This window comes from Delphinus delphis, chromosome 14 (assembly GCF_949987515.2).
Source record: "Delphinus delphis chromosome 14, mDelDel1.2, whole genome shotgun sequence".
NCBI classification, from domain to species: domain Eukaryota; kingdom Metazoa; phylum Chordata; class Mammalia; order Artiodactyla; family Delphinidae; genus Delphinus; species Delphinus delphis.
Window position 1 is genome coordinate 68,017,901 of NC_082696.1, and position 27,956 is coordinate 68,045,856.

At 37.9% G+C, this 27,956-nt stretch overlaps 2 protein-coding genes across 5 annotated transcripts in view; one reads left to right on the top strand and one right to left on the bottom strand.

Moving 5' to 3' along the window:
- The window catches only part of RARS2 (arginyl-tRNA synthetase 2, mitochondrial), a 96,602-nt gene extending 84,710 nt beyond the window's left edge, over positions 1 to 11,892 (top strand). Inside the window, exons 22-23 of the mRNA XM_060030248.1 lie at positions 2,386 to 2,455; positions 11,391 to 11,892. The gene's annotated coding sequence lies outside the window, so the exon portion shown is untranslated. The remainder of the gene's footprint in view (positions 1 to 2,385; positions 2,456 to 11,390) is intronic.
- Positions 29 to 27,717, bottom strand: SLC35A1 (solute carrier family 35 member A1). 4 transcript variants are annotated; one of them, XM_060030249.1, is made up of 8 exons: positions 27,633 to 27,717; positions 23,370 to 23,547; positions 11,907 to 12,066; positions 11,566 to 11,718; positions 6,489 to 6,555; positions 4,056 to 4,232; positions 3,466 to 3,600; positions 29 to 602 (listed from the first exon to the last, which is right to left on the bottom strand). In XM_060030249.1, the coding sequence occupies exons 1-8, from the start codon at positions 27,646 to 27,648 to the stop codon at positions 451 to 453; spliced, it is 1,038 nt and encodes a 345-aa protein (XP_059886232.1). In that variant the 5' UTR covers positions 27,649 to 27,717; the 3' UTR covers positions 29 to 450. The 4 variants fall into 4 exon arrangements, 2 of the variants coding, with proteins under 2 accessions (XP_059886232.1, XP_059886233.1); XR_009521951.1 differs by having other exon boundaries at positions 468 to 602; positions 4,186 to 4,232; XM_060030250.1 differs by lacking the exon at positions 29 to 602 and adding an exon at positions 615 to 1,548.
- Positions 27,718 to 27,956: the final 239 nt, after the last annotated feature.

Genomic DNA, 27,956 nt, shown 5'->3' on the forward strand with positions numbered 1-27,956 from the left:
AGTCCCTTCCTTATATTTGAATCTTGAGTAAAATGACACAAGGGACAGTGATGGTTAAAGCCAAGTCTTTCTGAAAGCAGCTCTCTGAAAAGGCTGTTCATTAATTCCTGCAACCTAGAGCCATACAGCCTTGACTGCAGTCCTTATAAATTCTTTTTTTTTTTTTTTTAAGGCTAGGTGGAAGAGGTTTATAGCCATTTTTTGCAACCAAACAGCCTAGATAAAATTCCAACATACAGAAAGTAAAAAATTTAATGTTTTGGGCTTGTGTTTATGTTTCTGCATTCTCTTTTTTTAATTTATTTATTTTATTTTTGGCTGTGTTGGGTCTTCATTGCTGTACGCGGGCTTTCTCTGGTTGCGGTGCACAGGCTTCTCATTGCGGTGGCTTCTCTTATTGTGGAGCACAGGCTCTAGGGACACAGGCTTCAGTAGTTGTGGCACGCAGGCTCAGCAGCTGTGGCGCATGGGCTTAGTTGCTCCATGGCATGTGGGATCTTCCCGGACCAGGGCTCGAACCCGTGTCCCTTGCATTGGCAGGCAGATTCTTAACCACTGAGCCACCAGGGAAGCCTGTTTTTGCATTATCTTAATGGTCATATCTACAATACAAATAGTGATCAAACAGGTTTCATATAAATAAAGTTTATTGCTGAATTTTCCCATAACATTATAGAAATTTTTTTAAAAAAACACTGAAATTTCACAAATTATTGAGCTCAACAGTTAAACATACTTCATAAAAAAAAGTACAAAAGTGACATTAGAAATATTTTTTGAAGAAAAGTATATCATCTAAGAGCAAAGAAATGTGAATCCAGACAATGAATGGCACAAATACAGCACTTTAGAGGAGTACTCAGTCACCACCCAGAAATCATTGTCTGAGTTATGAAATAGATTCAGTTTGAGAAGTTATATATTCAGTTTGTTTCTGAACTAGCCTGTCTTGTTTTTGCCTCTCTTTTGTAAGAAAAGAGCTAGGTCTTTACTGCTGCTGGGACCAAATACTGTACATGCACTGGAGAATAAGGACGGGTCACCCTTCTCCCCTGGTACCTGCACAAGAGAACAGTTAGTACAGAAATGGCTTTGGCACTTTAACCCTTAACATAATCCCAAACCTTGTTAATTAAATATTGTAGCCTTGCATGATTTTTTTTAATACCACATCATCTCCATACTTTATATGTACACTATATATACAGTAATAAAAATCCTTCATTCTAAAACAAAACAGGTTGATTCCAAACAGGCCACATTAAATCTTTGTAGCAATACGCTCACATAGCTTTCTTCTTAATGCTTATACGACACAGTTTTTGATTGTTTTTTTTAAGCTACCTTCTGGGATTGACTTAAGGCTCTAGTTTAATGCAAATGGTTTAGTCTTAGTAGGAATCTCTTTTGAGGCTAAAAATCACACACCACTGACTCTCTCTTTTGAAGTTGGTTCTCCTTGTTGAATGGATGTAGTGTCTTGTCTGGGTAATCCATAGAGATATATAGAAACACATACAAGAAGAGTACCCAGAGCAAAGGTGAGTGCTGAAAAGAAAAAAAAAAAAGGAATCTGTATTTGTGTTCTTAAAACTGTAAAAATGATTAGTTTAAAATTTTGAAGACTTTCAGTTGTGGGTTTACACTATCAGATTACATGGAAAATAAATTTAAGTGTTCTATATGATGATGGTAAGGTTTAGAAAGGTCATCAATTCTAGCTCCACCCCCACCCCACTCACCAGAAAAAGTAGTGAAATCAAGGGAGTGACAATTCACTTACTACATACTTTTCAAGAACGCAAGTATGACTGTCCTGGACCACTGACAAAGAACATACTAACATCCCTATATGCTGATTGAAAGAAAACGCAGTGGAATAAGGATTTTCCATGATAACTAGAAACCTGTGAAAGTTAAGGTTAGTAGAGTAAAAGGCAGTTGAGCAAAATTCAAAGAGTTAGGTGACCAAAGATTCAAACCATTGAAGATTTCTGAATAGGAGATGAGGTGGTGATTTAATGAGTAAAATTCCATTTTCTGCTAACATCTTTTTTTTTTATCTTAATCCTGAAAATCTGGACACAACTGAATTACAACTTGCCCTAACTTGACAAATAGGCATCATATAAATAAATCCTTATGTCAAAACTAAACAATATTCTATGTGGAGTACAATGGCACAGTCTTAATAGCTTTAAAAATGTCATGCAGAGAAACAACATCGAGCTATGACTTTTAGTTCATCCCTAACTAGAAAAGACTAGCTTTGCCTTCCAAAAAGGGGAAGAGGGTAAATTAAATCTAAATAGGAAACTAAGATTGCTAAGACATTCTAAGGACACTGACCAAAAAGCATTTATACTGTTTCCAAATATTCTTTAGGAGCACAGGCATAGGATTTGTTGAGCATAAGGATGGATCAGAACTACAAGTGAAAGTTCACACAAATCAGGTAAGAAAAACATCAGAAGGAGGGCCTAGAAATATCTGTTACTGAAATGGTAAGTAGTTGGCTTTATACAGAATACCTACCTACTATGTGCCAGGCACTGTTCTAAGCACTTTGCCTAAAACAACCCTACAAGATAGGTGTTATTATCATTCCCATTTTACAGACAAACTGAGACATGGGTTAAGTAACTTCCCCAAGGTTTTACAACTAATAAATGGTACAAGCAAGGTTTGAACCAAACTATCAAATTTTTTTCTAAGATTTCTACAAGGTTGGTATTCTTCTATTTGCATTTATAACAAGTCAATTGTAAATATAGGCCAGATGTGTTTCTTTTACTTAATGTTGATATTTGACAGATTTTTCTCATGTATTAGTTTATGGTATAACTGATCAGTAAAGAAAATTATCACACCATAAAAGCACCGGGAAATGTTAAGTCAATATCACTGCTTAAATAATTCAGAAGCCAACTAATGGTGGATATGGCTAGGGAAAATTATATTAGAAGGACCAGCATAAAGGCAGTCCTAGAATGCCAGCTATAGTAATGAATTTTGTATTAATTACATATTAAATGAAACAAATAGCTTTATTAAAGAGAAAATTTAGATTTGGATTGTAGTTTCAAAACCAGTTTATATCCAAGTCTAAAACAGGAAGGTACAAACTAAGGGGGAAATGAAAGAAGTATTCTGTTCTTACCTCAGAATAAAAAGTTTACTCTAATTCCACTGTGGAAATTAACGAGGGAGGCTTTGTCTGCAGAAACACTCTTTCTACTGAGTAGCCCGCTCACTTTCAGCTCTAGAACCATTTAAACAACCTAAGTACTGTGGACACACATTCCACACAACTATGAACTGCTGCGCCTGTAGGATAAATTGTAACAAAACTAGGAATTTCTGTAAACTCTACAAGCAACTGCCATATTTAATGAAAGATGAAATGAACCAAGGTAGTGAGAAGCTCTTCCATGTTAAAAACTTACAGTACAAACTAAGACATACTTATCTGTAATCCAAACAGCATCACGGAAGCAATGGTAGAAAGGACAATGGCTGCTGCTGCAGAAAAGCCTTTCATGATGTTGTCTGTGTACTTGACCACGACAGAAGTGTAGAGGCCTCCAACACTAGCAAGAACTCGCATACAGAAAGAAAGAAAATCTTAACACTCAAATAAATGGAACATTCTATGATGGTGAGGCAGTTTTCACCCCCAGAGATGCCATACTAATTTACCTAGGAAAATACTATTTTCCTTAGAAGCAGCCATCTGAGAGATTTTGTACTAGGAGTCATAGTTCCTACAAAACAACATTGTTTTTCAGATGCCCAAAGGGCTATGTAGTCTACTGCTAAACTGTACACATTTATTGCTAATACATTAGATACGTTTGATTGTGAAGGCAAAATTGCTTTGGGATAGCTTTGCCACAAAAGTAAGTCAATAAAACCAAAATTAGATTTTCAGACTGGTATTCACAGTATCAAAGGAATAATTTCAAAATGCTATAAAGGCTTAAAATGGACATCTAACTTGAGGGAAAAGGGTGGGGGGGAGATCTACCCAGAACCTTTAATTCCTGGATACTTACAGATGACAAGCCAGACATAATATGTGTAACCATAGAAAAATCCTTTTTCTTTAATTTCAGCTCCATCTGACAAGTAGACGCCAACTAATGTCACAACAATCCCTGATAGATACATTTGAATGTTTCTCACCCAAAGGGAAGTGTCAGAACTCTTTAAAACTTTTTCAAAATACACTCCTGAAAGAAAATTAAGCATGCAAATATGAAATAGGTATTAGAAATTAATCTAAAATGTCTTTATATTATATTTTGGGGTTATTATTCTAAATAAAGTATATGATTTGTGGAACACACATTTTACATTAATTAAATGCAGATTTATTATGTTGGTTGTGACGCATGGCATACCGAACATTACCAATTTGTATTTTTACAGAGCACATAGAATTAATAACCAAGAGGGAGCTTTCTAAAAACCCACATTTAACAGGAGACTCTTATATTACTATTAATAGTTTCCGCCTTTATTATAGCAGTGAGATAGATCACAAAAGCTCACTTAATGCCACTAAAAGACTTGCTTTGGTCAGCTGGAACACTATATACTATTAGAGTCAATTATCTTAAACATACCCCTATAATATCTGCCTAGTATGAATACTCCCAACTTTGCAAAATAACCTATATAATCACCACTTAGGATTTTTTCTGAGAGTTACACAACCAAAATAAAGTTTAAATAGAACTTGCTGAGTGAAGCCATTTTCCTTTAAAGCAGGGGTCTACAGACCAAGTTCACCCACAATGTTAGAAGGACTGTGAACTCCCTAACTAGATAATGTTTTGTGTCTATGTGCATTTTTCTGGGGGTGAGGATCCGACACTTTTTTAGGTGCTCCAAAAGCACACATGTGTCCCCACCCCACCCACAAAATCACATAGCACAGCTGTAAGTTTTATACTGAAAATGAATGCATGTTTAGCAAGGACATTAAAGATTTTTGTTATAAACACTGTTAATTAGAGGCTTAGGAATTGCCACTAAAGTACTAATCAACTAAAAATTCAAATGAAAACCAAGATTGTTTTTGATGAACCTATGTTGGAAAGAGCCAGAGAATGGGAACAAACATATAATAGCTATTCCTATTTCTATTTTTGATTTTCCTATCTGGGAAAACCATTTAACTATTGGGAAAGCATTTAACTATTCAGTTCTCAGTTACTCCAAGCATAGAGGGATATTAAACCACGTACCATTTCCTCAACTGTGTATTGAGAATACACACCTTATGGTAAATAGACTGTTGGACACAAACATTTTACTGTTCAAAACAGTGCTAAAAATCAAGTAGTGTATTATTTGGGGGGTAACCCAATTTTTGTTTCTAATTTGTTGTTTCCTAAGAATAAAAGTTTAGCATGATGCTATCATTAAGTATATTCCTAAATTTAGATTTTCCCTCTTATCAAATGACTAGATACAGAGGTGAAAAATACTTCCTTAGTCAAAAATAGAGTACTAACTCTTTTTTTTTTTTGCGGTACACAGGCCTCTCACTGTTGTGGCCTGTCCCGTTGCGGAGCACAGGCTCCAGACATGCAGGCTCAGCGGCCATGGCTCACGGGCCCAGCCGCTCCGCGGCATGTGGGATCTTCCCGGACCGGGGCACAAACCCGTGTCCCCTGCATCGGCAGGCGGACTCTCAACCACTGCGCCACCAGGGAAGCCCAGTACTAACTAACTCTTGATATAGCAAAATAAATAATAAAGATGTATGGCTGTAACTAATATACTCTTTACTTTCAGTTTCTTCTCTCTTGGAACCATTTCTAAAACATTTCTTACCTTGCACTTAACATCCATACTTTCTCTTCTTGATTCAGTGAAGGATAGCCTGTCCCTACACATATGAGTCCAGACTTCCACATTTATTTGATGTTAGTAATTTTTGATTCTTCCCTCCCCTTTTGGCTGTTACTTCTGGGTATTAGGTTTTCTTAGTGATCACCCCCCTTTCCTCCCTACTCCATAATTCCTAATCTGTTGAAGCAGAGGAAGAACTTGAGGTTACCAGGGAAATACAGATACTGAGCTAGTAACTAACAACCTAAAGCAGCAGAATCGAACCTGAGGATAGTGCCAGTGCCAGGAAAATAGAAAGAGGTACTTGAGCTTTCTGATGGCTAACTTCCTCCATTTTTTAATTTATTTTGGGGATCTTGGCTGGACCGGGGATAGTCAAGGATGACAGAAATACATTCTTAGATAACTGCAAAGATGAATAAGGACTGAGGTCTAAACTGTGTTAAACACTACCACATGCTTACTGGAAAAACAGCTGACATAAAACTATATAGCTATTAAGTAAGAAGATAAGCTTTAATAGGAATAAAGTTGAGTTTGATAAAGCAAGATAAAGTCAATCCCTATTTAAAGTCTGATATTTTTTAAAAAATTTGACAACAGAATAAAATGCTTTTATGACTTACCTGCAAATCCTGAGCACAATACAGCAACAGCTATAGCACCAAACCCTAATAATGGATTCTGTTCCACCTGCAATAGTAATGTTTTAGAAGTTGTTTTCAGTGACTAGTAAACAGAATTCATCCAAGAGAACAAACAAATGAATACAAAAGTCTGTTTATAGCTCTGCGGAAAGTATGTGCCATATCAGACATGGCTATTCTATAGAGTAAGACAGGGCCAAACAAAAGGCCATCCCAGAGACAAACCAAAGTACTTACGTTAAAAACCTGTCCCTCAAATTATAGCCAGAGTAAACGCTTGATATAACGTGTGCCTACTTCCTAATAACAATGGGCACCCAAGCACAGAACTGTGCAGTCAGCCCGCCTCTTCATTTTAACTTCTGCCACCACAACTCAAGCTCTTATAGGATCAAGCATGGAAATGGTGGCAGTTTGACTTGTTTAATTTATTCCCTATCACCTACAGGATGGAGTAATGACATGTAAGATTTCCTACTTCACTGAATTTTTATCAAATATTAATAGCATGCCATCTGTGTACCAGATATACTGTTTTATATTCTAAATGAATAAAGATGAAGATGATACACAGCTTTGATTCTTAAATAGTTCATGGATGGGAGAGATTGACACATATATATAATCATAATACTTTGCTAACAGATGCAGGTATATGGGCCCCCAACCTATTGTTTCAACTGTATTTCCTCTTCCCTAAACTAACCATCAGGAGCTTTCATCAGTCTTTCTTCAGAGATAAATGTTATCTCAGTGGCAACACTGAAACTAAAGGGTTGAGACACGTGTCTGTAATATGACAAGCACATACCTTGTTCAAAATAAATAAGCCTGAGAGAAGGACAGTATTACTTGATGTTAAGTACCTGAGAGAGAGAGCTTGCTCTAAAATGTCTGCATGAAGATAAAAGGAGAAATAGATATTATGGACTAACAGTTCTCAAAGTATGGTCCCTGGACCGACTACAGCATCATCACCTGGGAACTTGTTAGAAATGAAAATTGACAGGCCTCTCCCCAGACCTACTGAATCATAAACTATGGGGATGGGGCCCAGAAATCTGTTTAACCTTCCCGTTGAGTCTGATGTACACTAAAGTTTGAGAACCACTACTATAGACTACAACTGATAAACATGGATGCTTTCCTAATACAATCTACAAGGCCAGCATAGAGAGGAGAAAAAATAACGGTGTGAGATTTCATCTATCCCAACAACTGCTTGGAAGCTCAAGCTACTAAAGATAGTGTCTGACAAATTCCTGGTTGCTTTTCTGCCAGTTTAATCTCTACAGTTAGGAAAAATGGTGATAGACACTGCTTCTCTGGACTTAATTCTGACTGATAAGAAACTGCTGGGTGGGACTTCCCTGGTGGCGCAGTGGTTAAGAATCCGCCTGCCAATGCAGGGGACACGGGTTCGATCCCTGGTCCAGGAAGATCCCACATGCCGCAGAGCAACTAAGCCCGTGCACCACAACTACTGAAGCCTACACGCCTAGGGCCCGTGCTCCACAACAAGAGAAGCTACCGCAATGAGAAGCCTGCACATTGCAAGGAAGAGCAGACCCCGCTTGCCGCAACTTAGAGAAAGCCCACACACAGCAAAGACCCAATGCAGCCAAAAGAAGAAAGAAACTGTTGGGTGATGAAGTGGAAGTGATGGAAACCTAGGAAAATGGCAAACATGTCGTTTTAGCATGAGCAATAGCCAAACAGCATAGTTCAGAGACTTGAGCTCCAGTCCTGAATAAATCAAATTCAAAAACCTAAAACAATTCCATAGCTAGTGGGAGGATGGGTTAATAGGGTAAGAGTTTCTTAAGAATGAGATTCTAATGAACAGTAAAGAAAGAAATCAGTGTTACTAATTAAGGGCATCTTCAATGAATTCTCATAGGTACACTAAAAAAAAACAAAAAACTACAGTACACAAAACCAAGAGGAACGGACCAGGAGTTTTAGTATCAAAAAACTGAAAACAGTGTAAATGGAGGCTTGCAAAATTTAAAGAAGGCCTTTAAAAGTATGTTTAGGAAGAAAAGAGTGAGTATGCTTCTTCGGCTAGATGACATGCTGTTAGATAGCAAGAAAATAAGAGTTACCCAAACCTAGTTTCCATTTTCTCTGTGAATAATGACTTTGAATGAATGGGAACTGAAGTCCAAGACATTGGTTTGCTGTTGTGAGAACACCTACCTAAATAAATTCAGAAGTATCTTGACCAAGAATAGTAGCAAATCAAGGTACTGATCACTGTTACCTCTGAAGAATAATAGGGCATAGAAGCTATGCCAGAAAATTTGCATTGGGCAAATACTGTCCTGATTTTCAAAAAGGCAGAGGAAAAGAAAATCTGCAGAAATTATAAACAGCGGCTTGAGACCTGTAAGGCGGCCCAGTACACTCACCAAGAGCACAGGCTCTGGAGCCATGCTGCCTGGATCCAAGCAAGGTTGAGCCATTGCTAGCTTTCTTTGCCTATCAGTTTCCTCATAAGAAAATGGAAATAAAAATACATGCCTCGTATGGTGGCTGTGAGCATAAGTGAATTAATGTATGTAAAGCGCTTAGAACACTGCTAGTATCCAGTGTGACACGTGACTGCAGCTGTTGTTATTACTGAATACCAGCGAAATGCTACAACAGGTGACTTGGAGAACTTCTGAAGAAACCATCAAGAGTGTAATGGTCATCACAAGAAAATGGTGTGGCTTCCATAAGAATACGACTTACCCAATTTTCTTACTGAAAGAATTCCTAGTGTAAGTGCTGAGGGGAATTCCATAGAGATAATGTTTAGCAAGAAATCTGACAGATTTGCATAATATTTTTGTGAACAAGACAGAAATGTAGTGAGGATAACAGTAGTTCTATTCACAGCTGAGTGAGTGCTCATATAGCAAAGTGCTAATTAACAGAATAAAACCAAGCTAGACCAACAACCAGTATCAACTAGCCAGGCATATGAATAAGACATCCTAGAAACAGATCCTCCAGGCCTAGGCAAGTCTTCAGTTGACTGCAGCCCTAGCTGATATCTTGACTGCAACCTTATGAGAGACCTCAAGCCAGAATGTCTAAAAGAGGCCAGCTCAGGCAGGCACCTTCTAATTCCTGACTCATAAAAACTGTGAGAGAGAATGTTTCTTAAGCAAGGAAAAAGAAAAAAAAAGTCAAGCTAAAGAGAGTCTAGAGGTATAGCCACAGCTCTGGTCCTGTCCTGTCTAAAATTTTCAGAGAAGACCCAGAAGACATAGGTGTCAAATCTGTAGAAAGCATAACATTCAAAGAAAAAGCTAATGATGGATAAGGACTGGAAAGTCCTCAAAGGCTAGAACAATAACCCAAAGCTAACAAGATGGGCTTAATAAATATAAACACATTTTGCATGTAGAAGCCCGCGGCACAAAACACATCTGAGACAAACTATTCGTGTGAAACAGCTACATGTGGTTGTGTAATCAGTTATATAATGGATAGCCTCCTCCAGCCAAAAAAAAACCTAATATAACCTTATGCTGATTTAACAAGTCTCTGGTATTCAGAATAAAGGAGGCAATTAGCGAACTATACCTCACACCACTCAGTCATTATCTGGAGACAGCGTGAACTTTTAGGACACACTGAGGAAAAAGAACGGATAAATGCACCTAGAAAAGAAATACGAGGCAATACTGGGGCACGAGCCAGGGATCATAAAGTCTCCAGAAGCCATATTATAGAAAGAAACAACAAGGTTGTCTCAGTGGGAGAGAAGAAAAGACAGGGAGGGTGGAGATGCAACATTGTTCTCAAACATTCAAAGGCTCATCCTATGGAGTTAGCAGGGATTTGAGTTACTCTGACAAGAACAAGGAACAATGAGAGGCAGTTACAGGAAGCTACATTCTGTTTAAAATATGAAAGAACTTTCTAGAGTGCTCCAAAAGTAAAATACTCTGCTTACTAAGCTTACTAAGCTTTTCACACATATTACCTAGGTGAGGTGACCCTTTTCTAAACGTGTAGGGTGTTGCTGGAAGTTCATATTTAACTTTTAAGTGTTTGCCTTACTTCCCAAACAAATTCTTTACAGTTCTACATCTGAGTTATACGTGCAGTGCATAGTTGATCAGTGTTTTGAAATGTCACCGAGAATATGAGCACGTTTAAACATCATGTAAAGACAATACATATTAATTTAAAACTCACTTTCTGGGGGAAAAAACTCTTCCACCAGGCCAGAAAGTAACTACCTAAAAAGGAGCTTTCTACTTTCACAAGCTCTGCATACATCCCCAGCTGCCTTATACTCCTAAGAGCACCATGGTCTTTCATCTGCTAAGAGTTAAAGAAGATTGTGCAGTTGCAGAGGGAAGCTCCCGACCTTCAGGTCCTTTACTGTAGTTCCACTTCCTACTTCTCTTTGGGAAAATAACCAATTAAAGCATACAATGTATTAAAAAAAAAAATCAGGTATGTACCTTAACATTTAACTCTTCAACTAAAAGTTAGAAGTAAAGGCACTTTTTGCCCTATTGTAGTTACCAGTTATTGGGAAAAACACTATTCTGTAAGACCCACTGCTGACAGTGGATGTATGTGCAAAATGATAAAAAATTTTGTGAGTTGCGGGAGAACATGAAAATTAGACGGGGAAAACTCTGCCCAGTATTTCTGAGAAAATGTCTAAAAGAGGCCTAGAAGTTTTGAACACAGACACTGTGGAAGTTGGCACAACTGAGTTATAGGTTAGCTGTTAACTGTGCAACTCTGGGTACGTGACTTCACCTCTTTGGACTTCAATTCTGTTATCCATAAAACGAAGGAGTTGCATTATATGGAGTTTTGAGATACCATCCATCTCTAACATAGTTTATGCATATTCTTCCTTTTCAGAAAGGAAGCCCGGAGGTATTACTCTCCTTGACAATAACATCACCCTAAGGGGAAAAAGGCGTATCTATATGGCAGAGGCTATGAATCATGCTCCATTCTTTTCTGTGTGACTGTGTGGAGTGCTCAGGACTCTGGAAAGTTCCCATTTAGCTACAGTGAGCACTTAGCTTCTTACCACGACGCCTGTGGCCTGGGCTGGTCTCCACTGTACGAGGACGACTCCTCCACACAGCATAAAAACTGAAATCCACTGTAACCTGCTGAGCGTCCTGTTTAACATTAGAACGGTACATAGAGCAGTACAAGGAATCTTCAACTGGTACGTCACCTACCAACAAACAATGAACTCATCAGCTCGGTTTACATTAGACTCTGACACAAATGTATTATTTCTGATATGAACACAGCTGTAGAGAAAAATATTCAATAGTTTGATAAAGGGTTAGTAAAACATCTTTTCACCGTGAAAACATTTTTTAAGATTTTGCGCCTGCCATTATCATCTACTTCACCTACCTGGTACACTGCTGCATCCAGATTGCTGAGAGCCAGGAAAGCCATGTTGTTCTGCACAGCATACACTAAGGAAGGCACGCTCAACTTCATCAGTTCCTTGGGGCTCCCCAAGACATTTTCTCTTAAAGATGCCTTGAATCTACCCAGATTACCAGTTTCTCTTTGAAAACAAAAAGGGGAAATGAGAAGGGATGAGGAAGAAAATGAAAGATCATCCTTTCTATTAGATACTGTCACACATAGGATAGCTACATTGTGTTATGTTCATTGATACTTATTTCTAGAATTTTTAACTGATTTTAGATTTATTAAAAGAAGCAAACCAGCAATGCATCCCCATAAAAGAAAAACAACTACAATCTTCATTTGGGAAAATATGACAATTAGGTTTACCACCCTCATCCTCTGGTCAAAGTTTCAGGGGCTTTTGAGTATATTAAACAATGAGAGTACCAGGAAACCAGAACTGCCAATATTACCTATAAAAAGTTAATGTAATCCCTGCCACTTTAACTGCCATTGCATCAAGTTCACCCAGATTATTTTTTAGATTAATCAGGTTGCATATGTATTTTTTAATTTTTAAAATTACAATAGATTTTAATTGCAAACAAAAGAAAAAAGCGTTAGTAGTTATAGAAGTTACTTGGGATAGGAATTGAGTGATGCAGGTCAATATTATTTGTAAATTAATTCCGTGTTAGTGCAATATGGCAGACAATAAATCTTTAAATAAGCATATTCTCATAAAATTCAAGTATGTATCTGTATAATTTTGCAGGAAATCTGAATAACTTACTAATATCAGTAAGGTAAACTGTACCTGGAACATACATAAAGCTTACTACTTGAGTGCATATTGATTGATGCATGCTCTTAAGTATTCTTATTGTTCCTCAGGAGGAACTAGCTAATTTGGCTCATACTTCCCCCTGTTGTAAATCAGCTCACTTATTTCCTGAAAATACAAATCAAAGAACACTTTTATAAGCATTAACACCAAAAAAAAGTGCTACATCAAAAGGCTCCTAACTGCCCCTCACAAGATCCTTAAAAGGACCATAATACTTCGTTGGGAAGATGGAGCTATTTCAACTCACAATGAGCCTCTATATTTTGGGTTAACATTAGAATCAACAGTCACTAATTGGATATTTTCATATTTAAATAGTGCAAAAATAATTACCAAGTTCTGAGGAGGAGCAAAGAGTCCATAATGTCTAATTAACTACCCATGCCTTATCCACTGTAGAACACTCCAGCCCCCAAGAAAATAATTAAGACAGGAAATTTGGCCTAGGCCACAGAAACAAAAGATGCCCTTCTTAGTTACAGACCATACTTTGCTGCCAAAGCTACATGCTGAAAAGTAATGCACACAGCCTGGAGGGCGACTCTACACTCCATGCAGAAGAGGGAGAGAATGCCAGAAGATTACTGGGAAAGTCTGCATTGTAGAGTTTTCCAGATAGCTGAAGGTTGGCCCTTTACTCATTTACCATTCTTTTTTTTAACACAAATCTAAGATGTTCTATATAATTCTCCACCTCTTAAAAGAGTATAAAGAATAATTTCTCAAAGTTTTCCCTCAATTATAAAATTGAAGAGAAAAAAGATTAAAATGAAAAAGAAGAATCACAGAGGTCCAACTCAAAGAACCGTTTTAACAAGGTGATATAATTGAACATTTTCTTTATTGTCATAATTCTCACTAGGAAACATGATGGCAGAGACATAAATCTTACAGGCTGTGTGAAGTACAGGACACTGCTTTTACTATATCATTACTTAATGCCCTTCCAAAATGCTGACTTCTATACTAATGTATCTTCAGAGTGGCTCCCTAAAGAACTACTGAGAGGTACCTGTTTGTACCTATCTTTCACAGTCCACCTCCTTCCATGTCCATTTATCTCCCACATACGATTCCTCAAGCTCTAGTTTAGTAGCCACTTATCCCTTCCCTAATCCCTAGCTATGGGCAATGCCATCTTACCTCCACTCCTTAGAGATACTCTAAACCCTCAATGGTATCAAATGAATTTCTGCCTATCCAGAGAACAGAGTTGATCTCTTTATCACTGGCTCTCTTTGCTCTGCTAGAATACAGGCTGCTTAAGGATCTAACAGCTTCTTCTATTAACCATGGCTGTACCAATAATCAAGGCTGCTGAGGTCCCTTTTCTCCCTGTCACTTTTATCTCTTCTCCCACTTTTCAGCTTTCACATCAAATGAAGGGCCTGCGAGACATCACCAGCCAATCTGAGTACTCCTTTCCTTCAACATGAAAAACGAGTAGAGTATGGTGTGTCCAGATTAACCTTCAGGTCTTTGGCTCTTCTGGCTATATCCTTTTTATTGGATACTTAGGAACTATTACTTCTCCACTGCCAGAAAGACTTTACTATCTTTTTCTGCTTCCTTCTCTAATGTAGATATAAGAGAAGCCAAGGTATACCAGAATGCTAACTACTGGAAAGCTCAAGCTTCACCATGGTACCTTAGAATTATATCAATATTATATAATTATAACAAGATATTTTGAAATAAGTTGCAAAAAATAGCAGAGAATGCTGAAAGAAATTGTAAAAAAAACAAAAGCTCAAAATAATTAATGATATTAGAAAGAGATTTAGGAGGTATAAGAAAGAATATAGGGGAATGTTACCGCACAGAAAGTTTTAAAGGAGGAGATAAATTATTTCGGTATTAGATTAAATCTTGCTTAATTTAATATATTTAATAAGAATACAGCTCTAAAACTTACAGTCTTACTCACTAAAGTTAAAAAAAGTAATAGCAATATATCTTCCAGAAAACATTAGTAATCATCTATCCTTTTGTTTTACTGTTAAGTAGACAAAGATAAATGATCAATTCTAAATATACTACAGCCTTGAATAGTGTTCTCTGAATACTAAAAAAACATAAAAACCAAAGACCACTTTTTCTTCCATTTTCCTGCTCTGATATTTTCTGGAAATCAAATCCCAAGCACTTTAATGAGTACCTTTTGTTAAAAACAAATTTATTGAATTTAATTATATAAATGACATTGTGAGATAAGAGAAAACGTGTGTATAATCAAAAAGCATACACTAATTTTTTTAGATATAGTCTGTCCCATTAAATTTACTCTTTGATTTTTATCACTGGAATAGAATCCATGTGCAACCTGTTGTTACCTCAAGGAATGCTGACGCTCCATGTTGATTGCAGAGAGATTCCGCTGCTGCAGCCCCCCCAACTTTCCTATCAACCAGCTGAAACCAATTCTTTCTGATCTATGTTTGGTCAAAAGTAGGCCTCATTCTTCCAGCTCCTGATCTGAGGAGAACTACTAGGAGGCCTGAAATCCTTGGCTAGGTTACCAAGGCACTGTGCAAAATGGAATAATACAGCAGAAGTTACTCATGAGTTTAAGAAATCTAAATTTCCCTTACAAATTTCTTATCATCTGCAAAGTTAATTAAAATTAACTCACATAAAAGATTCTGGGAAGCTAGGTTTAAAAACCAATAATGAGGTCATTTGAGGACAAAAATACCCATCATATGAGGTACATGACTTTTACTTCCTCCCCATGACCCTAAACCCCTTATAGCATTGAGTACAAAGAGGCAGTCAAAATGTAAACTCAGCAAGAAAAACAGAATAGGGCTGGATAATCTATGACATAGGTATCTGAGAGCTTCATTCATTATTCTAGATAATACTATGAAACAGTAAAATAATTTTCTCCAGTCTTATCTGGATAAGTAGTACAAAGATTTAAGATGCATTTGGTTTATTACAAAACACACCCAAAGTGTATGTACATTTACACCTCCTTCTAGGTTTCTTTAGTCTTTACAGGCTGTGGTGGATAGCAAACAATAAAAAGTTGACTTTGTTCTAAGACAACATGCAGTGTTTTCATTTCCTTTTCACATCACAAATGACAGACTTAAATCAAAAGTATCAATTTTAATAGCTATGACAGGGTTTAGTAAAGCATACAGCTAACTAGCAATTTTCCTGTGAATTGTTATAGTAATTATTTTATGAAAAACTAAAATATTTTTAAATGTATTGTTTGATGTTTCAACTGGAATTATAACTTAGAAATTGGTAACTTAGTCAAATACTTAAAAAATAACTTACCCACATATAAAGCTTTTGCAACATCCAACTGCTAAGCTGCTCCCCTCCCCAAAAATAGGATTTATTAATTTCCTTTTCAATATAAAAGTGATCTGATGTAATTATACATGTACACAGCAGTGTATATAAAAAGATAATTATTACATCTTTGTTTTGTAGTAGCAGAAGACTGGACACACCCAAATGCCCATCAATAGAAACTGGTGTATGTGATACATCCATATAGTGGAATACCACACAGCTCTTAAAAAGAATGAGACAGATTTCTATGTACAGACATGGAACCATCTCTAAGATAAAACATTTAAGTGAAAAAAAAGTTAAAAAGCAAAGCAGTGTAAACTGTATGCACACACAATGCATGTAATCGAACTCCCCAATCAGACTGTATAAACCTTAAACCTTATTTATCAAAATAAAGTAGCCATTCATTAATTCTTCCACACACTCCCCTTTTTTTCCTTGCAGTTGTAAATTAACTTTTGATTGAAACAAGTATAATTTCATATTCCAAAGATTACTAGAAATTGTAAGTAAAATCAACAAGGATGGTGGAAAACTCCAAATTAATTACAAACAGAAACCAAAAAAAGAAAAAACAACCCTGTCAGTTTTTTTAATGAATACCAAAATTACACGGAAGGAGAAAAATAGAACTAACCCAAGTATTCTAAGACACAGGCTTTTTACTATATGCTCTAAAACTAAAGGCAAAAAAAAACCTACATACAAATACTGAACTTTAGTTAGTAGGTTTGCTTTTTCACAGCTGTATCTTAGAAGTTCTGAGTCTACTTATTATGTATTCTAGGACTGAGCAAATAAGTAAATATCTTGAGGATAATGGAAGTCAAACTCACCACCATTGGAAAAGGGAAAAGTTGCAATGAACTCTGTGGTACTGGATCAGAATTGCAGGTATCAAATAATATATTACTCATAGTTGTATACACAAACACATATATACAGAAACAGAGAAACAGACAGGTATGTATGTATACACATACATGTTACCTAGCTCTGGCTACTGAAAGGGCCCAGAAGTTATGATACCCCCAGTAGCAATGTGCACACCTCATGTCTAGATTCTGGTTTCTAAATACCATTTTGGGAAAAAAGGAACAAGGCTTCTTAGAGAAATGTATGATTTTGGGATTGGGGCAGGGAAAGTATAAGATAAGCTATGAACATCTTGCTATGCTAAAAAGAACCTGCTCAAAGATGGATGAAAATATGTAAGTGAAAAAGAAAAGAAAAGAAACAGGAGGAACCTTGAAGATGATCCCACTGTCCAAATCTGGGACAATTTGAGCATCGAAATAAATGATAATAATGGATTCCAGCAAATATAATAAAATAATCCATGAATCTACACTGAGAAGGAGAAGGACACGTAGCGGGGAGAGAGAGGAAGAGGGAGAGAAGGGAAAGTTTCTTAGAGTAGAATGCCAACCAATAAATGTATAGAGAATGATGGAACTGGGAAATTACCATTTGGCAACATCAAAGAACAATAAAAATGATGAGAAAGAGGATATATACCTAGTTTCAAAGATTCTCTCCACATGATACTTAATAGTTACAAAGAGAAAATTGGTAACTTTATCTGGAGAGACCTGGCAGGCACTACCTTAATCAAGGAATCAAAGTTAAATCACCAGTAATGGGGCAAATGGATATTATGTGCTTCGTGATACACTGCACTGAGAAAGACACATCATTTCTATGATATTCCTGACCAAAACCCTAAATTTAATCATAAGAAAGCAATCAATAAACATAAACTGTGGGACATTCTACAAATTAAATGGACTATGCTCTTCAACAATGTCAAAGACAAGAAAAAAAGATGGAGGAACTGTCTCAGATTAAAGGCAGCTAGAGATATAATACTACTGTAAAGTGTGATTATTTTACTGTTAAAGGACATCAGTGGGCAACAAAATTATCTAAGGTCTATGAATTAGATAACAGTATTGTATCAATACTAATGTGTCAATTTTGATATTCTGTTATTATGTAAGAGAATGTCCTTGTTTTTAGAAAATAGGCACTGAAGAATTTAGGGACAAAGGGGCATCTTGTGTAAAACTTGCTCTCAAAACATAAAAACAATATACACCCACACAAATACACTGCAATCAAGAATATGGTAAAATTTAGGGCTTCCCTGGTGGCGCAGTGGTTGAGAGTCCGCCTGCCGCTGCAGGGGACGTGGGTTTGTGTCCCGGTCCGGGATGATCCCACATGCTGCGGAGCGGCTGGGCCTGTGAGCCATGGCCGCTGAGCCTGCGTGTCCAGAGCCTGTGCTCTGCAACGGGAGAGGCCACAACAGTGAGAGGCCCGCGTACCGCAAAAAAAAAAAAAAAAAAAAAAAGAATATGGTAAAATTTAACATTTGGAAATAAAAACTTAAGAGAAAAAACAAAAAATAAAATTATTGCTATTACTGAAATGTCTAACAATGCTACTAAATGCTTATCTTTGCCCTAGCTAATCACAAAACAGCTCAATTATTTTGTTCTAAAATACTTATAATTTGAAAATTAGAAATCAGGGAACTTGCCTTCGAATCCTCACTGCCAGTCACTTTCTAGGTACCTTTGGCAAATGAAAACTTCCCTCAACCTAAGATTTCTCACCGTAGAAGATGAAATAATAGCTAAGGCTAAAGCAGTGGCACGAGAATGAAATGAAAATTAGCTGTGTTTACCTGCATGTTTCCCTCACCTGTTTTTAAGGGGAGACGGGGAAGAATGTTTCCTTAACACCTTCACTCTCTGGCAGCCTGCCATTCTCAACAGCAACAATCCTGAATGTCTGAAGGCAGCAAACTTAGTTGCTGCAATCTTAAAAGAGGATGTTTGGCACTTTACATAACATATTTTGACAGTGATTAACAGCTGGTATTCCAGAGTGTAGTTACTTGCTTTCTAAAGAAAAGAAGTTAGATATCTGCTCATTAGGTTTTCAAAAATTCATTTTTCACAACTGTCCCCCAAAGAAGCATTATTCTTTGATTTTTCTAAGGCAATTTCAACTTATAACATTATATATTATAGCAATAGTGCTAAAGTGCTGGCTAGTGTCCCTTAGTGCAAGAAAGCTGTGATGTGCCTTATGGAGAAAATACATGTTAGATAAGCTTTGTGCGAGCATGATTAACAGTGCTGTTGGCCCTGAGTTCAATGCTAATGAGTCAACAATACGTACTAAATAAGGTGTCTTTAAACAGAAACATGGTTATATAGTGATCAGTTGATGAAAATGTTGTGACCAGAGGCTCACAGGAACCTATCCCTGTATTTCCTCTAGGAGCAAAAGTTCAGTATTCAGTAATTCAGTGTCTGTGGTAACTACTGAGATAGTAAGAATCAAGTCACCAAACCCATCACCAAGTCCTATAGATTCTACTTCTAGAACATAACTCAATTCCATTACCTTCATCACCTGCTCTGTCATCATGGCCACAATCCCTGGGCTCTAATAAGCTCCCTTACTTCCAACTCTTATACCCTTCCAATCCATTCTCCTCAAAGGAATCAACAAAGTAACTCAAAGTAATGTGGGTCACCATGTTAGTCCCTGATTTAAACCATTCAGTGATTTTCAATGCACTTGAGATAAAATCCAAAATCCTTTACAGGCCCATAGAATTACTCTTGATACCCTGCCGACCTCTCCTGCTTCATCTTAGCACCACTCCCCTCTCACAGCACTCCACATACACTGATTTGTTGTTCTTCAAACACACTGTTCTCTTTACCTTCTCTCTGCTCTTCTCTTGCCCAACTTCGATTCAATCTTCAGGTCTGGGTTTAAATGTACTTCCTCAGAGAGGAAGCCCGCAACATTTTCACTGGGTATGTTTCCCACACAGCTATGCTTTAGTTTCATTAACGATTGTCTCATGACATATTGCTGAAGAAGCTGAAGATGCAATCATGATATCCTTTCATTTCATTCCGTAGCTATCAACCTGTGACCTCATGGGTAAAATTCTCCTTTCTCTATCACTCTTTTATCATTCCAAGAGATTAACATTTTTCACAGATGCCCTCTTAAAAGTAACCCCTTTGCTCCAAGAAATAAAATATTTTCTTGTTATGAATAGCAGGTATTCCATTCTACCAATGTGTTTTGAATAAGAACATGATAATTTGCCAACATGTTTCTCCATAAAAATTACATTTGCTTTAAAATCCAGTAATTTCAAATGCATTTCACTTCTTTCATGCTTTATGATTTTCCAGTGCTTTTTCCACTTGGAAACTCGCTGTGTTTTAAATGATTCTTCTTCACAGCCAAATTCTTGTTAGCCATGTAGTGTCAAATGCCAACCACCAAAACTCTGTGTCATAATACTTTACTTTGTCCTGACTGTCCCTGGTCTTGTGTACTCTGCAGGTAAATGTTCATAAAAGAGCCTCTACACTATGCAGGTGACATACACAGTAAGTGATTACTGGTGATAATCATGATGATGAAGTACAGTATTTAGTTTTCCACACTGTTGCTATTTCAACACCATTATTGGGACGTGTCTGGTGAACTCGTGGAAACTTTTCTGCTTTCATTAATATTTTGATATAATTTCCAAAAACGTTTCCACAAAACAAACTACAACTGACCATATCCATAACACTGAATAACTTAAGAATAGCAAGCAATGCAAAGCTGAAAAAGCATCAAAATAAAAAGTCATGCAGACAGGTTAGCAGGACACTAGCCCAACTGCTGAGTTAAACCAAAGGCCTCATTGCTTTTCTGCACATTGGTTTTTAAAGTCTTAACAGTTAACGAAACAACAAAACCATGATCTGATCTTACAGTTTAAAATAGCTGATTTCATGCTTGACAGCCCTATTTCATTCCTGGGTCATAATTTTTTCTCCCTAAGGAAGCTGGGGAATAAGGAGAAGAAATGTGTTCCCCTATTCCCCTTTTTCCAATATCGCCATTTTTGTTTTAAAAGAAGTTAAGCCCTAAGATTTTATTAATTTATTAACGCTTAAATTGTTATATGGATGTTGTTCTAGAGCTTCAAGCAGATTTTTTCCTTTGGAACACTGCCTTTTAAAGTTTTAAAGGTACAATAAAGCCCCTCCTTTACCTGACATTATGCAGAATAGTGGAAGCCAAATTTCCTTAAAAATGGATCTTGTTAAGCAAAAAGCTGTGAAAGGTCTGAGGTTTTACCCTACTTGCAACCTAACAAGTTAGGCTGCCACAGTATCTCTGCCTACAAGATAAATTTTAAACACAAATTTTCTATTAAAGCTTTCCACCATCAAGTCTCAAGTTATTTTCTGTTCTTTCCTCCTTTCCCAAGCCAGTTTTAGAGTATTTTTTTCTGATGGTTATTTGTAATAATGTGTGTGTTTACTAGTTCATTTTCGGTCTCTTCCACTGAAACTAAGTTCCAAGCAAGGAGAAACCATATCTACTTCATTCATACCTCTATATCCAGCACCTATGATAAAACTGTCACACAGAAATCACTTAATAAATATTTGTTAAATGAAATTTTAAAGTGTTTAAATGTAATTTAAACCTACATACATGCTATTCCTCACTACTTCCCACTCTCACCAGCCCACATCTTGAAACCTAGATGAATTCACCCACCCACATGACCCAGATGGGTCCCCATCTCATAAATCGTTCCCCAAGTAATTTCCTACCAGATTTTATTTAATTCTCACAACCCTATTTTCTCCAATTAAGAAATGAAGAAACTATACAACATAACCCAAAGCTCACCTCCTGTTGTTTCATTTTCTCTTGTCTCTTGTTGCTGTTTTTCTCTCATCCACAGACTATGGCTGTTTTCCTGTCTTGAATGGACTCTGACCCCTAGTTTTATAGACTCAGTGTCTAGAATTTCCCTTTTCAGCCCCATAAACTCACTGCATATATTTCTTTATTGGTGGTGAGAAAGTCATCTGATTTTTATCAGACTTAAAGTATTCCAGTCTATGAATAATATAATGTGGGAAATGAAAACAGACAAGCATAAAACTATTGGGCTATGGGCAGGACTGAAGACTTATAACATAAACTTTAAGAAAAGAAGAAGTGAAGAAACTAAAGCTCAGAGAAGTTAAGGAATACGTGGAAAGTCATAATCCCAATGAGTCTAGGACTAAAATTAGGTCTGTCTCACTCCAAAGACCCTATTCTTAACCCTCTCTTATACTGCATCCTTGGCTAAAACGATTTTCATAGGATGTTACTGATACAAAACCCAGTGCTGCCACATAGTAAAAGTATAGCAAGGGAGGAACCTCAGATGCTGTATAGATAAAATAGGGGTAATTATAGTACTTAACCTAAAAAATATATAAAGATTAAATGAGATAACTAATGAAAAGCACTTAGCACAGTGCCTAACACTTAATACAGGAAACACTCAAGAAATGTTAACTAGGGCTTCCCTGGTGGCACAGTGGTTGAGAATCTGCCTGCTAATGCAGGGGACACGGGTTCAAGCCCTGGTCTGGGAAGATCCCACATGCCGCGGAGCAACTAGGCCCGTGAGCCACAACTACTGAGCCTGCACGTCTGGAGCCTGTGCTCCGCAACAAGAGAGGCCGCGATAGTGAGAGGCCCGCGCACTGTGATGAAGAGTGGCCCCCGCTTGCCACAACTAGAGAAAGCCCTTGCACAGAAATGAAGACCCAACCCAGCCACCAATCAATCAATCAATAATAAATAAATAAATGATAAATAATAAATAAATTAAAAATAAATAAATAATAATAAATAATACAAATAAATAAATGTAAATAAATAAGCCAAGCATTTGAAGCCCTTTAAAAAAAAAGAAATGATAACTATTATTATCATAATATTCCTCTACAACAGAAGTCAGCAAATGTTTCCTGTAAGAACCAAATCGTAAATAGTCTAGGCTCTGTGAGCCACCATACTGTCTCTGTTGCAACAAAAATAAGCAGCAAACTGGATTTGGCCAATGGGCCACAGTTTGCTAACCCCTGCTTTAGGGTGGAATTCTTCAACTTCGGCACTACTCATATGTGGGGCTGGGTAATTCTTTGTTATGGAGTGCTGTCCTGGAGGACAGGACATTGTAGGACATTTATCAGCACCCTTGGCCTCCACCTACTTGATGCCAGTAGCATCCCCCAAGTTGGGTCAACCAAAATAATATCTCCAAGGGAGCAAAACTGTCCTGAGTTGAGGAAGACTGCTCTAAAGCAATCAAACATACAAAGATGTAGCTTGAATCTTCTGATAAAGAACATAACTGAGTAAAAAATTAATAACTTAACACACTAAAAAGTATTTATACTCACTTAGCTAAAATTCCCACACTTAGCAATAACTTTATAACTTCTGTGATACACACGGCTGTGGTTGAAAAGTAGAGTTCTTTGTCTGATGTCCTTGTGTATCTTAAAGCTATGGTGTAAGTTGCAGCCACCAGGGTCATCACTGCCAAGCAGTATAACTTGAATAATAAATTGACATTTTCTGGAAAATACGTGCAACAAAGATATTATTTAGTAGACAATATTATGTATATAAAAGTTAAGCAGTGTTATACCTCAAAATGCCTTCTATTTCAAGCACAAAATACGTTTAAAAATTTATTTCAAAACAATATTTTCCAACTACATGAACAGAAACAAACATACACACACAAAACACAGCTGACTTTAAGTATCAACTGGTTAGGCATAGATTTTGTTCCTGGGGAGGGCTTAAGTGCAAGGTTATATGGCATAACTAACTCTAGTTTAGGATGTTATAAATCACATACTTTATATATCTTTATAATTCATACTTGTGAAAGCAAAACACAAAAGCAAGATGAAAACGATTACTGCAATGTATGTTCTAAATAGAGAGACAGCAGAAAGAAAACAAAAGGAATAACGGAGTGATAAAATAATATAGAACTTCATCATAATAAAAAACAAATTACATCCAGCCTCTCATTTCATAGCATTCTAAGAAAGATAATTCATAACACCATAAAAAAGAGTATTAAGAATGAAGTTCTGTAAAACTTGAAATCCAGGAAATATACACAACTTATGAACACTCAATTTAAGAACTTCTTCCAAGTATATCTGAGCAGCAGTCATCACTCAGGTGCCAGGGCCGGTCCAACACCTTCAATAAAACCACAAGCACCGGTGTACCAGGGCTCCTTCCATACTCCCAGCCCTGCTCTGAGACTACCATCACCTAATGCTCAAACTATGTCTACTTTCTTTACCCACTTCACACCTCTCTCATCCCCAGCTACCTGTAACCTTTCAAATCTAAGGCACATGTTAAACAGGGATCAGCAAATTTTTTCTGTAAAGGGCCAAGAGTAAATATTTTAGGTTTTTTAGGCCACAAGGCAAAATCAAGGATATCATGTAGGTACTTAGGTGACAAGACAGAAAATATACTTTCACATTTAATTTATATTTAATTGGAAAAATTCAAAATATAATAATTATTGAGTACAATGCTTTACAGTATTGAGAAGAAGGGAATTCTATGGGGTGCGTGGGTGATATTTTGCTTCATTGGTCTTCAAAGTTAGGGATCCATCAGATTAATTACAAACATTCACCTGTAAAAACCATTCTTAGCTGATAGGCCATACAAAAACAAGTGATAGGCTGGGTTTGACCAATGGGCCATACTTTGACAACCTGGGTTAAGAACCAGAGGGACAGGGGGTAACTCTGGGCTGCTACTGTAACTACATTACCCCTATGTACACTTTTGTTCACCACTTTGGCAGCCTAACCACAATTCAAAGGTGACTTGCACAGGAAAATAAAGTAGGAGTTTCAAATAAGTTATATGGTAAGGTAGAAACTCACTAGGAAACAGATTATTCAATATAAATATTTTTCCCTGGGTGAATTAAAGAATTATTTGTAAATTTCAGGCAGATTTTTTAAATTACATTAGGTCTTAACTGAAAAGTAATATGGTAAAATAGAAGAAATAGAGCTTCTGCACCTAAACTTTCTTTCCAATAGATCTGAGGACCCAAAAAGCAATGTTAATGTAAAAGGGATTGAAGGAGATTACTATAATACTTTGCTTGCTCTAAAACTTTCCTACACAGGAGGAAATGTAAAACTTAAAAAATAAACAGCAGTACAGGAGAAAGCATTTCCCATCTTCTTGATCGGGGGTCAGCAACCTACATTTCCTCTCATTTTTATATGACCTGCAAGCTGAGAATAGTTTTACATTTTTAAACGGTTGGAAAAAAGTTTTTCGTTAATCTTTTGGGATGTGTGAAAATTATATGACATTCAGATTCAGTGTCCATAAAAAACGTTTTACTGGAACACAACTACGCTCATTTGTTTCTGAACTATCTATGGCTACTTTTTTTTTGCCGGGCAACAGCAGGATGAGTAGTTATGACTGAGACCATCAGCTGTTAACAGAAAAAGTTTACCAGCCCATATCCTAGATTATCAATACTTTCATAAATAAGAGATGTTAGGATCGCCAAACTAAAAACTACTTTATTTTAGCTCTTATATAGGTTCCTGATTCCAAAACAACATAGTGAATGTTTAACACTTTGAAAGTACACCTCTTAGAATCGTGATTAATGGGAATATAGATGATATTCTTGAAAATAACTACTGATGGAAATAGAAGCGTAAACAAATAAGTTTAGATATTTGTATAACATATAGGGCTTTGGTATAGAATACCACTTTTAAAACATATAATAAACTTTTTAAAAATACTTAATGCTTTTTTAAGCATTATTTTCTCTAATTTCAGCTTACCATTAGATCAAAATATCTTCTTCACTCCAGTCATTAATTCTCCAATATGAAAGTTCAATTATTAGCAATTTCAGTTTTTTTTCAGGGTAATATCAAAAGTCCATACAGGGACTTCCCAGGTGGGCCAGTGGTTAAGACTTCGCGCTTCCACTGCAGGGGGCGTGGGTTCCACCCCGCATGCCCAGAGGCTCCACCACGAGAAAAAAAAAAAGTCCACAACTCAACTGCATTGTTGAGTGGGCACACTGGCACATCAGCACTGTTTTCTCCTTCTCACAAAGTTCCCATTAGCTCCCACGCAGTATCTGTTTTTGTGTGGAAAATGCCCCCCAAATGAAATTTACAGTGTGGAGTTAAATCTTTTGCTCAGTTATACTTTACTATATTTTAGAGGAGACATTATTTGTAACACCTGAGAACCTGGAAATTCATTAAGTCCCAGATAAATAAATCCTTTGTGAATATCAGGAAGCTCAGGAAACTGCAATTTTGTATTACACATTTCTAGTGGGCATATATAAGATTTATAACATGACCCAGGCACAGCAAATATGTATTGGCAGTAAACCTAAATCTGTAAATTGTGGCAACTATTTCAGATAATGATTCGACTTATGTAATTCTGAACTTGCCTTCACCATTAATCTCGCTATTCCCATTTTATGTCAGTTATCAAAACAATTCTACTTTTTTCCCTTTACTTCCTGTGTTGCTACAAAAAGACTTAAGGTTGGGCTTATTTGAAAAGCAAATAAGAGAAGCATATGCAACTACAGACAGTACCCCCTGGGCAGGGCCTGAATAATAAACGTGGCCTCTTCAACCAGGAAAATAATTTGGTACCCATGCAAAAAGCTATTCTTTAAATATTTGCTCAACTTTATTCAGAGGTAAAGCCAAGAGCTCTACGAAAGAAGGGTGGAGAAAGAGTGTTGCCCAACCTCTCCTAGCTACTGCTCTACCATTCAGAAATTCAGCTCTCGTCCTTACTTACTTACCGGACTCAGCAAAGCAGAAGTGCTGCGGAGTTAATCAGACTCACCCTCACGAAATGGCAATTAGTCATCAAACAGTATTACTCTAATGTGCTATCCCTGGGGAAGGGGGCGGGGGAGTGGATCTCGCCCCACCCCTCCGGCAAAATATCAAAGTATTCCTTCTAACAACATACAACATTCTCCTTGGAAGTAACTCTGTTAACGACTGCTTTCTCCACCTCGTTAGGGCTGCAATGCTATTTTAATGCCCCAATGATGTTTTTAGTGGCTGTTAGGTGGGCCAGCCGCTGCTTAGGCTCTGCACCCGGAGCATGCCCTTATGCCTCTGTGCATCCTAGGGCAGGAGGCGCAGCGGAGACAGCAGCCGCGGTGACCCCGGCCAGAACAGAAACCGATCCTGCCTCCCGCTGGGTGATGCGTCTCCAGCCCCGCACCTGCGCCCCGGCCCCTCGCCGGGTCTGTCTGAATTCGGTTCCCACCCACTGCCAACTCGTCGAGGCAGGCGCAGTTTCGGGCCGCCGAACTGTCCATCGCGGAGTACGCCGCGAGGAAGGCAGCCGCAGTGGGAGGCTGGCTGCCCCGCACTGCCACGAGCGGCGGCGGCGCGCGCTCAAGCCCGAGAGCGGCTCAACACAAACTCCTGCTGCCCGACGCCCCGGCCTGGCCCCTGGGCCCCAGAGCCCCGCGGGCGCGGAGGATGGCCGGCCGCCGACAGGTGCAGACCAGCGCTGACGCCCGCTCGCCACCGCCCCCCGCGGGGTCCCAAGTCCCCAGTCCCAGCAGCCCCCGGCCTCACCTCTCTGAGTAGCCATGGTTCCCCGACAGCACCGCGCGGAACTGACGCGCGCCCCCTTCGCGCACGCTGCGCAGGACACCGGGGACCGCCTCCTGGGGTCATAGAGACGAAAGCCGCTCGGCCTAGAGCGCCTCGCCGGCCGACCAGCCACGGATTCCCGCCCAGCCAAGCACAAAGATTAGGCTAATGAATCGGAAGGCTGCGGAAAACGGGAGGATCCGGATGGAGGAGAGGCCTATTCCGCCCAGTCTATGTTGACGAGTGCGTAAAACTCGGTTCCAAGGCGCTCTCTTGTAAACTACAACTCCCGGCCGGCTAAGGAAG